The 18916-nt window shown below is 32.7% G+C and overlaps 1 protein-coding gene and 1 long non-coding RNA gene across 2 annotated transcripts; one reads left to right on the top strand and one right to left on the bottom strand.

The window, feature by feature from the left end:
- Nucleotides 1-4160: 4160 nt before the first annotated feature.
- Nucleotides 4161-4641, bottom strand: LOC148176844 (uncharacterized). Its single transcript, XM_088033124.1, has 3 exons — nucleotides 4448-4641; nucleotides 4299-4398; nucleotides 4161-4258 (listed from the first exon to the last, which is right to left on the bottom strand). The coding sequence occupies exons 1-3, from the start codon at nucleotides 4621-4623 to the stop codon at nucleotides 4217-4219; spliced, it is 318 nt and encodes a 105-aa protein (XP_087889250.1). The 5' UTR covers nucleotides 4624-4641; the 3' UTR covers nucleotides 4161-4216.
- A 12914-nt stretch (nucleotides 4642-17555) lies between these two features.
- Nucleotides 17556-17898, top strand: LOC148176843 (uncharacterized). The gene is made up of 3 exons (XR_015769848.1): nucleotides 17556-17642; nucleotides 17690-17788; nucleotides 17833-17898. It is a non-coding gene; the product is annotated as an uncharacterized LOC148176843 (long non-coding RNA).
- The last annotated feature ends 1018 nt before the right edge of the window (nucleotides 17899-18916 follow it).

Below are 18916 nucleotides of genomic sequence, written 5' to 3'. Positions count from 1 at the left end.
AAGACAGGCAAACAAAATGAAGAGCCCAAATAAAGGGAGCGGAATTAAGACCGCCCCAACAATGTATATAATAAATGAAAAGTAAAGAATCAATAAAAAAAATCTAGAATACATTGCACTGTATTGAACACTTGATGAAACTAAAGGCAAGGAGAGAATGGAAGATAGAAAGTTCGAATTTGACCGACAAAAAAGGAGAAGAGGAAGAGGTAGCGTTGTTTATGACGAAAAAGATTCTTAAAGATATTTAACCGAAAATTGACGGATTGTTGAAGATGAGGTTTAACGACAACTCTAAAAAGCGAAGCAAGAAAGACTACTCACACATTGAACCGATCGCATTAAGCGAGTTAGTAAAAACTGGGAGCGAATTGCACAAAATCAAAGTGAATGAACAACCTTATGAAAGATTTTTTTTCACCAGGGCTCATGGATGACAACTACACTGTTATTAGAAACGTCTATTCAAAATTCCAGGACCTACTCCAAATATAATTTTTTTTGTACACCCGTTATAAACTCAACACTTTCGCGAATAGACAGGAAAAATCAAAAAAACATGTATAGAAGAGGTCAGGAAAATGGTAACAACGAAAACAGCTACTACAATGTTTTAATGACTTAACATTATAGTAACTGCAAATGCTTTAGACTCATATAATAACTATAATTTATTAAGGATATTGAAATGCATTGTTCATATGAAAGACTACACCGTGTGTCTTATTTTGTTATCGACAACAAAACTTGATATAGACTCAGAGACCATTAATAGTTTAACCTGATTGTTTATTTTTTCCGCGTACTCTGAAATTTTTATCGTGAAACACGTTGGCTTTTTAATTTATTTTATTTTAAAGATTTTACTCTTTTTTTTCGGAAATTTTCAGAAAATTTTTTATTTTGCCAAGCGTAATTATTTTTATCAAGGTTTCAAAAATCGAAGAACACACAAAATCAAGTTATTCTAAAACTTTCTTTGCTAAATGCTAAATAACCAAATACAATTAACTGGGTGGACCTCGAGTATCTGTGGACCTCGCTTTTTTCGTGGACCTAACTTTTTCGAGGCCTTCTTTGTTTAATAGTATAACGAATAAGCAATCTTAAATTAAAACCCAACGCCCCGGAAAAGCGAGGTTCACGAAAAAAGCGAGGTCTACTGATCTCCGAGGGCCACCTAGTCTAACTCAACTAATCTTTGATTCTACAAGACATAGAGCTGGTGAACGATCATCGTTACTAGACTTAGTGTTAACAACTGACTCAAACTTGCTTAATTCAATTGAAATTTCAAATCCTGTAGGAATATCAGATCACTCAGTCATCAAATTTGACGTTCAAATGCTTTTTTACTCGTCCAGTAAATTTAAAGAATTTAACTATACAAAAATCAATTATGATAAAGTCAACAAAGAAATTCAGAATTATGATTGGAACGTCTTAAACGGCCTCTCAGTTCAAAATCAATAGACTCAGTTTTCATTAATTATACAATTATAAAAATTTGTTTAAAAAAAATTAATGTAAAAAAAACCATGGATTAACGCTGATTTAATAAAAAAAAATAATTACAAAAGAAAACTTTGGAAAAAATATAAACAAAATTAAACCGAATACAACCTGTTGCAACACCGGTCCTTCTCTGACAATCTAAAATCAGAAATAAAAAATGCAAAAGCCAATTACGAACATTTGTTGCTAGACAGACAAAAATCGATTTATTCATATGTTAAAAAACACATTGGAAGTAAGGTTTCAATTCCCCTTGTGCGAAAGCCCGACGGAAACATTTCTTCAAACTTTAATGAAACTGCTAACATTTTGGTCGAAACATTTGCTAAAACATATAACTCACAAACCTTTAATAATCAGATTAATTCCTTACCTTCATGGAAAGCTAAATATTTGTCACAAGTTGATTTTACTGCAGAAATTGTAAAGCCATATCTAAATGAACTTTCTGAAGACACTGCGCCCGGTCCAGATCAAAATATTTCAGCAAAACTCTTGAAACACTGCGCTTCATCGTTGTCTAAGTCACTGTCTGTTATAATGACATTATCAATGGTCGAAGGTATTTTGCCCGATAAATGGCTTAAAGCGACAGTTACTCCGTTGTACAAATCAGGAGATAAGCTGGATTCAAATAATTACAGACCTGTAAATCTTACTTCAGTAAGCTGTAAGGTTATGGAAAAAATAATAGTTAAGAAATTGCTCATGCACATGGAAAAAAACAATTTAATACCAAAACATCAACATGGATTTTTACCAGGCAGATCAGTTGTGACAAATTTATTGGTTTCTACAAACATTTGGTCCAAAATAATTGATAGTGGTCAACCACTTGACATAATTTACCTAGATTTTAGCAAGCTTTCGACAAGGTGCCGCACAAATTATTAATACAAAAAAATGGATAGCTATGGTGTCGATGGTAACTTTCTAAGATGGATTGAAGCCTTTTTAACAAATCGAAAATTCTGTGTTAAAGTTGGAAAAAGTTTTTCTACTTACAAATCTGTCTTGAGTGGTGTTCCGCAGGGTTCCGTGTTAGGACCGATTTTGTTTATATTTTACACTAGAGACTTACTCATTGAGCTTGATGAATGTTATTCGGCTTACGCAGATGACATTAAGTTATTTGCAAATCCACTGGAAGTTAAATTACAAAATAAATTGTCTCTTATTGAAAACTGGTGTCAAATTTGGAAAATCCCATTAAATTTGTCAAAATGCTGTGTTCTACATTGTGGCAACCGTAACCCTAAAATAAATTATATAATTAACAAAACACCATTAGAAGTCAAGACATGTCAAAAAGACCTAGGTATAATTATCACAGACACATTGAGCTGGAGCAACCAATGTTCGGCCGCTGTAGGCAGAGCCAGGAGAATATTGTTTATGCTTAAACATGTCATTACAAGTCCATCCACTCAACTGGTTTCTGCGCTATACAAAACATATATTCGTCCACATTTAGAGTTTGTCAATTTAGGTTTGGCGTCCACATGTGATTAAAGATAAGAAATTATTAGAGCGCGTCCAACATGAAGTTACACGATGGCCGAAGCAAACAAGACATTTAAATTACCAAGAAAGACTAAAATTACTTAACATACCTGAGCTAGATGCAAGATTTGATAGAGCTGACCTTATCCAGATGTTTAGAATTACGCACGATTTATATCCAGTCAAACCTAATGAATTTCTAGCATTTGCTTTAGACACTAGATTGCGTGGACATTCATTTAAATTGCAAAAAGAAAGATTTAATTCTTCCTTACGACAAAATTTTTTCACCAAACAGAACCTTCTCTTTATGGAATGGAATTTCTGATAATATAGTTTCTGCTGATACAGTGTATAAATTTAAAAAACAAGTTGATCAATCAAACCTGCGGTAAAAATTAGTCAAATTTGCGATATAGGTTTCCTTCGCAATTAATCTCCTTTAATAATAATAATAATAATAATAATAATAATAATATATTCGCACAGACTTGTCAAAAGTCGTTTCTGAAAACTCACTTTTGACAGGTCTGTCCGGACATATTCATATCGCACGTGGGACTTTTACTTTCGTAAATAGATACATAAAATTGGTAACAATTTAACAGTGTAGAATATATGAGGTCGCAAAATGACATTTAGAAGAGATAAAAATGAACAATTGTCGAGACTTATGGTTACTTCTAGGTGATAGAGGGTCGTACAAAAATAGTGTACATAACTCGTCTTTTTTTGGTCTCGTGTATCTACATTCACACTCGTACGAAATTTGGCATTTCTCTCACTTGTGTGCTAAAATATCTCCTTTAGCTCTAGTTGATAGAACCACTTGTGTGCTGAACCTGGCTCAGCACCGAAACCATCGAATATATCGATCTGCCAATCTAAAAAACGTCTCGTAATTTTATGTTTTTGGGTCATATGAGTACCTACCGCGACTCCTAAATCGTAGTTCAATGTCATTGCTTGAGAAAAACTCAGTTGAAAGGTCTTTTGATTATTTATCAAAAATAGTAGATAATTTTTTTTATTTTCCGCATTCCAGTTGTACCAATTTAGAGTTGAGAGCACTGAACACAACTCGTTGGACTAGAAAAACTAATGAAGAAAATTAATAAAAGAAATAGAAATCTTACGACATTTTCCAACATTTGTCCGGACAATATAACATGAATAAAAGTCAGTGTCGCTGTTAAAATCAAAGAGTAAATCCGTGTCGTCCCTCCAAAGGTCTTGGAAACTTGAGAAAAAATTAGGAAGTTAGATAAGGATCTACTTACAGTGTAGACATAAACTAAGAGGCTAATGCCTACAATGGCACCGGTGATGCTGTAGAGAGCTATAAGAGGATTAGTCTTATGTAAAACCTCTGTAGTCGTCCTAAATAAATATTAATAAAAAAAACAAACAAATTAGTTAAAAAACGTACAAAAAAAGATGATTGTGTCTCTGAATAGCAATTTTTAGTTTTCGTCCAACAACTTCTTGGTACTCTTTCTTATAAAACAACGTTTCGTTACTTTCAAACCCATCATCAATTCTTTTCACAAAATCTATCAATAAATACAACTCGAAGCGTAGTTTTCCCACTACATAACAAGTCATGTAGTATACAACCTGTGATAAAAAAAGAGACGGAATAAAGCCAATTCTGAACAACAAAGACAAAACTCCCTCCCATTGGGGAAAAAACTCTTTAAAAATAGCAAAAGCAAAAAAGATATCATCGTCACGATCTACCCAATGCATAAACCTAAATCCGCAAAATATAGTCAAACTTGTGTTTATGACAGTATATGCGTTGAAGTACAAAGCTTCCAGGCGAATTCTCTTTTTGGTGGCAGCACTGGATGTGCTCATGTCCCAGTATTCAAGATTGCTAATTATGTCTTTGTATAATGCTGCTGATGGTGGAATTGTAACAACAGAACCAAGAAGCTGGAAAAAACGTTACTTTTGAAAAAGTTGTTTTTGGTTCAGTACTTACAAAAGTGAAGCAGCCGTATGCTGAGAAATATTTTAAAAAATACCAAAAATCGGACTTTTTCAAAAAGAGGACAGTCTGAACAAGTAACAACAGAGCCATGGTGATGCCGATTGTTCCTGTTAAGATTTTCATCAAGATGTTTTGGAAAGAATCGAGATAGAGGAGGCAAAGGATCCAAAGATGGTCATCTGGAAAGAATATAAGTGAAAGTTTGACTTTTCTAAAATTTTTTATACTTTTTTTAGAGAATTGAACGACTCTTGGCGCTTCGGGCATTGTTTCACTCGACTGAGAGACTTTTTTCGTAATCTGTGTGATACTAATTATGTTATAACAGTTGTTGTTATGGAAACTAATCAATAAACAGAAGCTAATAAGAAGAAATTAATTTAGTATTGATTATATGAAATCATGGTACACATAGCAAAAGAAACAAGTCGGTTGGTTGCATTTTCTTTGAGAATCCTAGAAGTTTTTAGGCTGTTAGAGATTTTTAAAAAATTTTATTTGCTGATTTATGGATTTGTTTTTTAAATTTTTTGGCTCATTTGGTTTATTAAATTGGTTTATTTTACGATATAAAAAATGTCATGACATTGAAAGGAAAGAAGAACAATAAATAAAACGGTACAAATATACTAAATTAGTAAACATAGCAGAATAACAATTGATTGATTCTATCAGATTTTTTTTTAAATTCTAAAATTTTTGTTCTTTTGTACACTACAATCGAAATATAGAACTTGATGTCTTTTTTTTATATCCCTAGAGCATCGAGCAAAACTGATCCACGAAATTTTCCAACAGCCTATAGAATTTTCATCAACTTTTATGGTACAAGAACTTTTTCTAGTTACTGAGACTCCTCAAAGAAACAGGATGAATATTATTATCTTTGTTGATATCGTACAATTAAAACCGAGATTAAACCTTATAATCACTGGTTTGTAACTTGTACAGGGTCCGGCAACACTTGTGTCCACCCCCAAAATCGTCTTTACTTTTAAAGATAAAATTTTGAAAATTTGCATACGCTCATAGTTGACAAAGCTCTAGAAGCTGACGCAAAAATTTGTTTTGTATCGTTGATAGTTTTGGCGTCGCGACGCCTTAAAAATGTAATTTTTAGTTAATTGTGAGAGTTTGTGATATCAACCCCTAACTTAATTTTTTTTCAATATAAACGTGTAAAAAATATCTCAGTTGTTATTTTAGATTCAATGCAAATTGTCTTCAAAATTTGAGAAAAAAATGTGGTTTTGTCAAGTTAGTTTCCAATTTCATTACGTCAAAATTGGGAACTACGTTTACACCCATCTGTCAACATCTTGTGTCACAAATGACATCTATCCTTTGGCTCGCTTTAGATTGTAACAAAAGTCTTAATTGGTGAAATTGTCACTTTGTGGATGTAAATTAACGATTTCTGGTGTCCATAAAGTGCAACATGCCCGTGTTAATCAAAATTAACCTTTATAAGAGTGAATGAAGTGACTTGTGAAATTTTGGTGTAAACGTAGTTTGCCGCTGCGCTGTCAGAATTTTGAAAACTAACTTGATAAAACAGCGTTTTTTTCGCAAATTTTAAACACTATTTGCATTAGATTTAAAATAAAAACTCAGATATTTGTAGCACAGTTATGTTGAAAAAAAAAATGAAATCGCGAATATTTCCGCAAGAACTGAAAAATTGCTAAAAAATATACTTCTTAAGCGTCGCGACGCCAACCAAACCGTGATAAAAAACAAATTTTTGCGTCAGCTTCTAGACCTTTGTCAACTATGAGCGTATGCAAATTTTCAAAATTGTAACTTTAAAATTAAAGGATTTTGGGGGTGGACACTTAATTACAAGTTTAAAAAAAATTGTTTGAAATATTGCGAAAAATTAATTTGTTTGAAATAAATTGGGCTGTCAAAATAACCAATTTTTATTTCGATTGGTTTTAAAGGTGACTTTTCCCAATTAGCTTTGTGGATCAAACTGAAATTTTAATTAGAAATGAAATAATGCCCTCCATTAGAGAATCCAATTTAGTTTTTTTCGTAAAGAAAACAGTTTTTAAAACATTATATTCATCACAATACATTTGAAAAAACCACTGGCAAAGAATAAAAACATTTTAACTTAAAATAATCCAAATTTGAACAATTTGGCACTATAAATTCTACATTTCTCTACCACGATCAATGTTAAACTGATTGGAACTCCGATAAAAACATTTTTTGCCACTTGTTTATAAGAGTTTTTCTTCCCAACTTTTCAATGGCTTGGACTAAACTTGACATTGAACTCGCCTACCCTAAGATTTCAGTCGGCACAGCGATTTCTGCAGACAGTGTTTATTAATATTTATTCGGAAACGGTGAAGTTTCGTAACACAAAAGACCATTGTGTTAATCTGATATTGGGGTTAAAATCTTTGCACTTTATTGGATTTCACCCTATTCAGGGTTTCCCAGAACTCAAGACTCAGAGACCAAGGAAAGATGCTGACATCAATACAGGCTGCGAATTCAAAAACCAAATTAGTCTAAGCTTAATAGTATTCGAAAAACTGACAGCCATTCCCGAAAGCTTTTGCATAGGTAGAATGGCGGGGAAGTAAAAGGCTATTTTAATTTCCTAGGCAACAAGACCGTAATGTCAGCCTCACAAATGGACAACAGTACTGTCTATTTTGGGTATCCTAGCAATCAAAAGAAACCCCTCGCAATTCCTCTGGTCATCGTCGGTTCAGCGATCGTGATTGGCTCCCGTATTTTTGTCGATTATCTTTTGCCCTAAAGATTTTTTGTTTTCAAATTTTGGTTTCGTACAGCTGTCTGCATGTGCCTGTTTTCTCTGGGCCACGAGTTCTGGGACACCCTGTATAAGCCACCAAAGCAACTTCGAAAAAATTCCTCTTCGATGTCGCCAACAGGTCATTATCGCTTATAATAAAATTAATGGCTTAATGTGATAGCTAGTTGCTACTTAATTGTCGTAAGTAATTATTTTTCTTTTCCGTTATATCGTTAGGAGAAAAATTTATGCTTTTCAAGCAAAATAAAAAAGAAAAAAAATAATACAATTAAAAACGTACAAGGAATAAATTTTTATTATCTACCTTAAAAACAAACATAAATAAAAATAACACATTTATCCGTTTTGCACCATTTTCCTCTAATTCCGTTTGTTAAACAGTGTAATCACGGACTGAGATTGTTTTGCGTTAATTAGCTTTCAATTAGTAAATAATTAATCAGTTACCATAACAACAGCTACAATAACTATTCAATATCGTTATCCTCATCACTGTCATCAATGACTTTTTTTTCAAATGTCTTTGTCCGCGGCACCTTCAAGAGTTGACTTTTTAAATTTCTTGTCGTAAAATAGGTCATGTTCCTTAAAAATATCTATAATTTCTTTGTTGGTATTTGGAATTTTCCTCGGTTGTGCGGAGTGATAACTTGCGTTACCCAAAACAATTACGCAGTTGAGTAATAAGTTAGGAAGAAGCCTTGCCGAAAACCATTCAAAAAGCACAATACACGTCGTTTGGTTGTGCTAGTTGACTTTTGTGTCCTTAATATTCAACAACTCCCTTTTTGTTGACATGATGAGAATCGTACTACATTTTGTCAAAAAAAATAAAATAAAATTGTTATATCTGTTTATAAATGTTTCTAGCATCAAAGATGGTTCTGCAGATCCTGCTCTACTCTAGTTTGCAGCTTTGTTTTCACAGTGAATATAATTATGTTGAAAATTATTTAAAATAGCAGGTCAACGACATTTCAAATACGGTCTAAAAGTTTTTCATTTTCAGATTTCAAACCACAACTAAAACCAATCTTCAAAACTAACTTTGTTCTATGATTGAGGCAGTGACATGTTATAATACACCAAGAGGGTGAAAAGCTGGTGATAGGGTAGAGATTCGTGTTCCAAGCATGGGCCATCTTGAAAATAGCATTTAAGTATGCAATGATATACATCTGATACACCAGCGTATCGAATATTGCCTGTATGGCTCAATTTGTCTTCAAATTCGTAAGACAAAAAAGATGTTATACTTTTTCTTAGTTGTTTTTTCAACGAATATATTATAAAAACAAGTTGATATGCGTCGTCATTCACTAAAATAATGAGTTTCACAATAAAAATTTACATGTAAGAAGGTCATATTGATCTGTTTTCTTAATGGCTGGCCGGAGATTTCTCAGTAATTTTTGATAAACTAGTTTCTACTGTATCCAATAATAATAAGTGCAAATGCTAAATTGTCTAGTTTTTATATAAAAATGAATAAAAATGTAGAAGTGATCAATAAATCAATAAAATTAAAAATAATCGAACCGAACTTGTTCATTATTTTGGTCGTGTGGTAAGTTTACAATTTTAGCCATAATTTATAAATTGTTTGAAAATTATTATTAAGTATAGAATATCTGTGATGATTTGACTAAAAGAGAACATATTCTAGGCAAATAGTTGTACTTTTAGTTATTGATGAACAATATGTTGTGGACATCAAGAATCAATTTAAGAGCAATACGAATAATAATAAATTATTGTAATGTATAATATCGTAGTTGATACCATCAACATCTTTTTCAATAGTCGATTCAAATACTAACTGGTGTTGGTGAATCAATCTTAATTTTTTTAGAACTAGTTTTTCCTTGGCCCACTCACGCGCTGAACTTGACTCACCACAGAAACCACCGAATACATTGTTCTCAAAAGCTAAAAAAAAATCTGTTAGTTTAATCTTCTTGATACAAGTACTCACCGAAACACCCAAATCGTAATTCAATGTCAGAGTTTTACAAAACGTAATTTGCAAGGTTTTCTGAGTATTTATCACAAATATAAGATAAATCTTTTTATTTTCAGCACTCCAGTTGTACCAATTTATGGTAAGCAGGACTGAATTTAACTCGTTGGACTACAAAAAGCACTGAAAAAAAGAAATCAAATGAACCAATCTTACGACATCTTCCACCATTTGTCCTGATAAAATAATGTGAATAAATGTCAATACTGCCGCCAAAAACAAAGAATAGATTCTAGCGTCTTGTCCTTGCGAAGAAATCTGAGATTTGAAAAATATTCTTTTTTAACGCTAACAAATTTAAAATTATCATAGGGTCGGCTTTCTCAATAATTTAAATAAAAAATTAAGTTATAAAGTTAAGGTTTAATTAAAGATTAAACCGACCCATATGTTATTGTTTTAAAGCTGGTGCTTACAGTGTAGACCAAAATTACAATACTAATGTCTATAATGGCACCGGTGACGCTGTATAGAACGATTAGTGGAGTATTTTTTCTTAGGACATCTGTAATGGAATGAAGATCGATGTGCCTCTGAATGGCAATTTTCAATTTTCGCTGAACAGCTTCTTGATACTCTTTGTCATAAAACAACGTTCTGGTATCAGAAAAGCCATCTTCAATCCCTTTCAAAAAATCAATCAGTAAATAGATCTCAAATCGTAGACGCCCCAAGACGTAGTAAATCATGCAGAATACAGCAGTTGCCATGAATGATGTCAAAATATGTTCTAATCTGAAACACCACGATAAAACTTTTTCCCACTTTGGAAAAAGCTTTTCAATGACAGCAAAAGTGAACCAAACGTCAGCCTCATGGTCCACTGGATGCATAAATGCAAAGCCAGAAAAAACACATAAAGCTATGTTCATTACAGTGTAAGTGTTAAAGTATAGAGCTTCCAAGCGAATTCTCTTTTTTGTTGAAAAACTCGCCATGTTCGTGTCCCAGAACTCAAACTTAATAATTGTGTCTTGATACAGTTGTTCCAACAGTGGGATTGTAGAAATTGTAGCGAGAATCTAAGAATAACTTAGAAAAAAAGTAGTTTGTGTTAATACTTACAAAAATATAGCATCCGAAACTTGGGAAATACTTGCTAAAGTACGATAAATCGGACTTTTGCATGAATAGAAAAGTCTGAAAAAGCATTAGCAGCGTGATGGTAATGGTGACGATTTTTGTTAACTTTTTCATATAAATATTCTGGAAAAGATCGATATAGAACAGGCGAAGGATCCAAAGTTGATCATCTTAAAAAAGCAGTGATCAAAGTTAAGGTGTTGCTGTGTTCTTGTACCTTTTTTGGAAAAGTATACGACTTTTGGAGCTCTAGAAGCGGACATTTTCTGATACGAACGCAATCACATGTAGAGATAATTCTAAATTACGTGTTGTTGTTATCAGTTGTTGTTATGGTAACTATAATTGCAAGCTAACTAACAATCGGTCCACAATAATTGTGCCTTATAAATAAAACAATACCGTAAATACCCAAATTAAAAACACGCCCAAATACAAGACTGTACTAAATAATGTGAAAAGCGAGACAAACTCAAAAAAAGACAGTTCAACACAAATATCAAAATTCTGATTGTGTTTAGCGATGAGCAAACGCTCTTATTTATAAAATTGCCTTTATGCAACTACAATGCAATATTGGGTGATGCATTATTGGAGCAAGAATAATATAGCTTAAAAATAAACGAAAAACAACAAAAGCACACACCATGCTCTAATTCTTGCAAAAATTGGGAACAAACGTCGACCACAATGGAAGCTGCTTGATAGCCTTATGGCAAGGAAGGGTTTGAAAAGTCGCTAAAGCAGCAGCAGACTCTTGGCTTCAATCTTCTTGATGAACAGTCTAAATTTCTTTCGATTCAACGCAATGTCACTCCAATTCTTGCTAAGTCCTTCTATGCTTTATTTTCTTAAACGACCTTTTCTTCTTTTCCCACCAGTTCCTTCGTCCAGACATTTTTTGTGACTTTGTGATTAGACATCCGCGTGATATGTTCTAACGAGCTATTCTTTGTGTTCTTATTTTCTGGCTGATTCTTGTTTTTTTGAAACGGTTCATGACTTTTCGGTTGGTTCTTCTTCTCCATTTCTTGTTCTGTGTCCTAGACTACTTCAAATAACTTTAAAACATTTTTCTTTCCCAAATTTCAAGTTTATTATAATGAGCATCCTAATTTCACATTCATATAGAACGACCGGCTGTATTATTGTTTTGTATGTTCCAGTCTTTGTTGTCCGCGATATATTTTTTGTCTGCAGAAGGAGTGTTAGTAATTTTATTGCTCTCTACTATCTTTCAGTATCCTGTTTTCAATTTCTCTTCCTTTTCTTGCTTTACTTTACTGAAGTTTTATCCCCATTTTTATGTATTTCTTCTTCTATTCGTTCACGTTAGCCCATATTTTGCTGCATCACGTTCCAATTTCGTACGACTGCTTCCTACACGAGTTAAAGAGATCTGTCACCTTGTCTAACTTCCTTTTTTATTATGAATTCTTCTGAAAATCTTTCTTCTATCGTTTTCAATTTTTATTTGGGATTTCTAGTTTTGCTAGCGCGTCACACAATTTTTTGCAGATATTTACAGGGTGATAAAAAAAAGACGCCCATGCTACCTATCACGTTGCAGCTAATTCTTTTTTGAGCCCAAAATTAAAATCTAAACGAAATTTGTGCTTTTCTAACTAAGATAAAAGCTTTCTTTTATAAACGATCTAACTCTATTTGAATATTCTGTATCAAATAAAAAACAAAAACTCCTTTAAACCAAGTTGCTTAAACTTTTAAAAGTATCATTTCTTGGCTTTGTAAAAAAATTTTAATGTTGCAACATTGTAAAGCTCTTAGTATTAGTTGCTTAGTTACGGAGACTGCCGAATGTAACTTTATTAGAAAAAGTTGAGCAGCATTGCTAAATTTTTCCTTTAAAAAAGTCCACATTATAAAAAGGAATGGGTTTAAATTAATTTTGCTTTGATTTCTGCTTTTTTTGAGTTTAATCATCGCTCTGATGATGGTAGAATTGCTATCAAAACGCGCGTCAGCATTTTTTGACGAAATTTGGTATTTGGAAATAAAATGTATTTTTGATAATTGATTTCTGAGTCGGTTTAACTGACAAAGACATGGTACTTCCATTCATGAGCGTCTTTTTTCATCACCCTGTATATTTTGTTTTCTGATGCATACTTTTTTCTGTCTACATATTTGTTTTTCTCTTTTTCTTTTTTTTCAAATATTCTTTTATTTTTCTCAATGTTGTTTTTTTTTTCAATTTTTGTTAAGTTTCTTGCTGCCAAAACTTCTCTACCTTCTTCGTCAAACCAGTATTTTTATGTTCTGTTATGTCTTGGAGTTTCTATCTTTTTGCCTCTCTTAGTTTCATTTGAGCTGCACATGTCAATTCAATTCTGTACTTAAAAATTGCAAATCTTTAGTTCATTAAATTTCCTCAAAATGTCCTCAAACTGCAGAGAAAGACGTCCACGAGAGGTGCTGAAAATAGCAAAATCTGCGGCTTCTAATTCTTGATGTAGCAAAAATTTGATGTTAACTATTTTTTATTTTTCTTCAAACACGCTTGCTTCCGACTTTCTAGAACGGCTGCTGGAAATCTAACACAGTCGCATAAGGATTTACAAGGTGAGTACATTTTTCACTTGTCACTAGATACCAAAATATTTTCAAAATATTAGGATTCACGTAGGTGAACATACACTTTGTTATTATATTCTTTGGGCCTCATTTTGCATGAGAGAAAGCATTTCACCATCGTTTTTTTCGCATTTTGTGTGCTAAGAATTTGTTCCGAGATTTTTGGAAAGTCAAAAATTTGAATTTTTCGAAAAAAAAAAGTGGCTAAAATTACGTAAACTTTCTTCGGTTGATTTCTCACTTGTGAGCAAACTTGCGTTATTGGAGCTCTTTTACGCAGAATTTTACGCAGATTACAAATCCAAGCTCAACATCTAGGTACAACAACATACAGGGTGTGTCAGAACTCGCGCCCCATCGAGCAAGGGAGGGTGCCGACAGCAATACTGATGGTAAATTTCAAAACAAAAATTGACTAAGATTAATAGTATTCAAAAACTGATAAAAAGTTAATAACCAATCCCGAAAGCTTATTCGAGAATCATCTGACCAATGAATGATAGTATGTGTCCATAGTTACCAATTTTCAAATTCTGTTTAGCTTCAGGATTGGCTACAGCTTTTATGTCTTATCTCGGTTATTTTTTGAGTTAAAAAATTATAGTTTTAAAATTTTGGTTCAGAATTGTTGCCTCCATAAGCCCTTTTTCTCTGGGGCGCAAGTTCCGGGGCACCTGTATAATTGAGTTATAGGCAATTGAAATTTTGGACAAAAAATTTTTATTTCCGAAATTTGTAATGCTTAATAATGCTCAATAATTACGACAGAGAAAGAAACGGTCCCCGAGATCGTTTTTCTCGCGCTATTTTCTTTAGAATTCGCTTTTAAATAATATGTAAAATTCGATTTCGCAAAAAACAAATTCTGACTCAACCGATGAAAATTTTTGAATTTTTTGTTTTTTTTTTACTGCCACTCGTGAACTATTTGACCAACTGATCCTCAGATTTAGCCAGTTGAAAGATCTCAAACTGCTTTTCGATTGCTCAAAAGTTTTTAACGTTTTTTTGTCACGAAAAAGTTTTATTTGTGAAGCAAACTGAAATTATATGTGCTTATTTAACGTCCTTTAGCAACAAAATTAGCGGATTTCTCTACGACTTTTGCAGACGTCGTGCAGATTTTTGCTGTTTTCTCGCGATTTAGCTGCTGAACCTTAATAAAAACTGGTAGTTTTCTGGATTTCGAGCTTTATTCCACAAATACAACCTATAAAACAGCCAAAATGTGCAAAAAATCGTTATTTAGCACCAAAATTAGCGGAATTATAGCCGATTAAAATTTTCAGTAGTCGCCCGAGAGCCAAATTATAAAATGTCGTTGCACCATCTTTTGGAAACTATGGCAGATAGAGAAATGCGGTTTTCGCCGTCGTTTATCTCGCATTTTGTTTACTGAGAATTGGTTTTTAGATTTTCCAAAAATAAAAAAATATATAAGAAACAAAATCACCCAAAACTAAGATTCGAGTGGTTCTAAAAAGTTCTCGGCAGTGATCCTGTTTGATGCATTGCAAATTTTTCGATTTTAGGAAATTCGCTTTTCCTCTGCCTAATGTTATAATCACTAATAAGATTTTATGTATTTGTAATTATTTTTTTCAATTCATATTACTTAAAGTATAGTGGGTGGTAGGTTTATCTCTGATAACTAAGCTTAACCTTTGCTCCTGATACTACCCTAATATCGACGTCTGCCCTTTGATCCGGCTAGATATTCTTAATTTGTATTTCTAATAGAATAATGTATTTGATCTTTAATCCGGATGCAACCCCCATTAGACATTTGGTCTTTAACCCATTTTTATCTGTTAGAACTCATATAAAACCACCACCACCCTGTTATAATTCAATTCCATTTTTACCATCGTACGTTGCGGTTACCCTGTAAACGTATTTTTGTCTAATATACATTTTAATTAAGTACATTGAGTGTCTCTGTGAGTGCCCATCACTGATTCCCCTTTTTGACGACGACAAGTCCCAATAAGTCCCATAACACTAACATCACTTATTACTTCAACAAATGATAGTTATTTCTAACGCAAAGACAATAAACCAATAATAATTTTTGACGAATACATCTCACCCAGGTCAGCCCAGGTTTAACCACTATTTTTATGTAAACTTTCTTTAGGACTTTATGTAAACATTCTTCGGTCGATTTCTGGCTTATTATTTATGCAAACTTGCTTTATTGGGGCTCATTTTACGCAGAATTTCACGCAAACTTAAAAGCCCACTTTAAAATCCACGTACGACAACAAACAACAAAAACTTATTTATGGTCAATTAAAGTTTGAGATTGTAAATTTTCAATTCCAATTTTTTTATTGCTAATTTATTATTATTACTTATATTAAACATTTTACCCACTCAAGACAAACAATCAAAACTGCAAATGTATCAAACTTGGGAAATCACCTAATCGTAATTTTTAAAATCGTCGTTCATAAATTCACGAATGTGTAAAAATTTTTTTGGCCTCATGAATTGTAAACATCAAATTAACATTCAATTGTCATCTTCGGAAACACTAGATTTACAAGCGCCCTGCACGTTTACACACGCCGTGCTGTAAAAATTGCCCAAATCGTCTGCTCTTCACATGCGTTTATAAATTAAAATCACTTTACCATAATGAAGATTGATCACCAAAGTGGAATCTACCTAAATTATTATCTCAATTAAGACAATATTTCTATTTTTAAACTAATATTAAAACGTTTTTTATACAGCGCCATCTTGTGTACTTTTTGTGCACCAACTACAAAATTGACAGAATTGACAGATGATGAAATTTACAAATGTCAGATGTGACAGTTCTCATGAATTTTGAAAAACCCAATTATTTAAATTAAAATTTTTCGGCCAAAAAGTTTAATACAACTCTTGGGCGTTAACCATTTTACAGCGCTCAATCATTAAAGCACTCCGGCTACGCCGTCGTGCTTCAAACTGATTTCGCGCTGTAAAATGTAAGTTACCACACGCGACTGTAATTAACTATTACATTTTTACATTAAATTTACAATTTAGGATAGAAAATATAAAATAACATTAAAACCAGTATAAATATTACTATTGAGGTCGTCAACCACAAAGCTTCAAAATTAAAGTACAAGGTCTCCGTAGTTTTCTCAAATTACTGTTAATCATATTATTCAGAATAACTGTTGTGTAGCAACAAACATTATGTCGCTAATAATTATTATTGACCTATTTATTGATCAGTTTCTATAACGACACTTTATACCAACATGAATTAATTTCAAGTTATTTTTCCATAAAGACCACAATGCCCGTCGCTGAAGCAAAATCAGTTTCTCGATCCAAAAAGAGTACAAAACTGTCGAAAAGATCCCAATTTTTACAAAATCTTTTTTTTTAGATGATCATCTTTGGCTCCTTCGTCTCCTTTATCTCGATGCTTTTCAACACATCGTTGTGAAAGTTATAACAGGAATCGTCGCTGGCACCATCGCACTGTTATTGCTTGTGCAAAGTGTCCTCTTTTTGAAAAAGTTCGACTTTTGGTACTTTATCAAGTACTTCCCTTCGTACGGTGGCTTTCTTTTCGTAAGTACCAAACAAATATAATCCTTTCTAAGTTTATTTCAGTTTTTTGGATCTATTTCTACAATATTACCAACGGCAAAAATATACCAAGACACAATTAGTAAGTTTGAGTACTTCAACTTAAAGACAGTGAGTGCCGCTACTAAAAGAAGAATTCGCTTGGAAGCCCTCTATTACAACACTTATACTGTAATAAACACAGCGGTGTCTATACTTTGTTGCTTTACATTCATGCAGTGGATAGACGGTGATGTTGATATTTTCTTTCCTTTTGCTATCTTTGAAGAGTTTTTTCCACAATGGAAAGAAGTTTTATCTTTGTTGTTTAGATTAGGCTATATTGCTACTTCTTTCTTGATACCGGCTGTGTTCTACATGCATTACTTCGTCGTAGGGGAGTTACTACGCTTCGAATTGTACTTATTGATCGATTTTTTGAAAGGAATTGGTGATGGGTTTGAAGGTGACGAAACGCTTTTTTATCAGGAAAAATACCAAGAAGCTGTTGGACGAAAACTGAAAATTGTTATTCAGAGACACAACTATCTTTATTTGTATTGTTTATAACTGCATTGTTCTTTTTTTAATTTTGTCTTTTCAGTATGACTAAATATGTTCTCCGTAAAACAAATCCACAAATAGTCCTGTACAGTTTCACCGGCGCGATTTTGGGAATCTGTTTTCTCGTTTTTTTTACACTGTAAGTAGAAATGAAAGTACTAAACTTTTTAATTTTTCTAAAAGTACCAAGGCTCTTTTACACCACTATACGGGAGGATTTATTCTTTGATGCTAACAGCAACATTAACTTTCATTCACATTATATTAACAGGACAAATGTTGGAAAACGTCGTAAGACTTTCCTTTCATCTTCTTTCGAGTCTTTCTTTTAGTGTTTTATAATTATAGTCGAACGAATTGTGTTCAGTACTCTTAGCTGCGAATTGGTACAATTGGAATGCGGAAAATAAGAAGAATTATATCACGTTTGTAATGAATACTCAAAAGACTTTTCAACTGAGTTTTTCAAAAACTATGACGTTGAATTACGATTTGGGCGTCGCGGTGGGTATTTGAACCGATAAAATCAAATTAAGAGATTTTTCTAGGTTGTCAAATCGATATATTCGATGGTTTCCGTGCTGAGTCAGGTTCAGCACACGAATGGTTCTATAAATTAGAGCTAGAAAAAATATTGTAGTTTGTACATAGTAACTACACTGGTTTGAGAAGATAAAACATCACACTAGTTAAAATTACATATAATTAAAAATTGTTTGTAAAAAGTTATTTAATAAACTATGCAGTTTAATTGTTTAAAGCTCAAACGATAGGGAGAAAATGGCTATAATAGTGGAGATTATTAGTCGCCCAATCACCAACGAGTTGAGTTGATACAACATTTTTTTGTTGATCAACCAATCGATATAACTCTAACAAGTTTTTCAGACATAAAATTAATCTTAAAATATCCTCAAAGATTGTACGTACAGTTAGCAGCAAAAGAAATGACCTCTTAAGGGGAATGGCTTGCAATAAAGTGTAGTAAAAATTTTTGCAAAAACATTCCGACTTCATCGGTAATTTTTTTTCAATTTTTTGTTTTTTGGCCGCCACTCGTAAACTATTTGAGCTACCAATCTGAAATATGGCCAGTTGATATATTTCGAGCTGTTCTTTCAATTGATGTATAACTCAAAAGAATTAAACGTCGTTTTCAACCCGAAAAAATTTATTGAAAATTACCACAAAAAGACCGCTTGAAAACAAACTTTGGTCAATATTTCGTTTATTTGTGAAACAAAATGAAAATATTTGTGCTTAGTTA

Source organism: Gnatocerus cornutus, chromosome 3 (genome assembly GCF_029298725.1).
Source record: "Gnatocerus cornutus isolate USDA-ARS CGAHR chromosome 3, icGnaCorn1.1, whole genome shotgun sequence".
NCBI lineage: Eukaryota > Metazoa > Arthropoda > Insecta > Coleoptera > Tenebrionidae > Gnatocerus > Gnatocerus cornutus.
Note: the sequence above shows the minus strand (reverse complement) of the source record. Positions and strands in the feature narration are given on the sequence as shown.

Excerpts from the sequence above, each read along its gene's own strand:
- LOC148176844 (XM_088033124.1), bottom strand. The coding sequence starts at position 4,623 with ATGACTTGTTATGTAGTGGGAAAACTACGCTTCGAGTTGTATTTATTG. Across the intron at positions 4,399-4,447 it reads AGACACAATCATCTTTTTTT|GACGACTACAGAGGTTTTAC; the intron begins GTACGTTTTTTA and ends ATATTTATTTAG. Across the intron at positions 4,259-4,298 it reads TCTTAGTTTATGTCTACACT|TTTCCAAGACCTTTGGAGGG; the intron begins GTAAGTAGATCC and ends TTTTTTCTCAAG.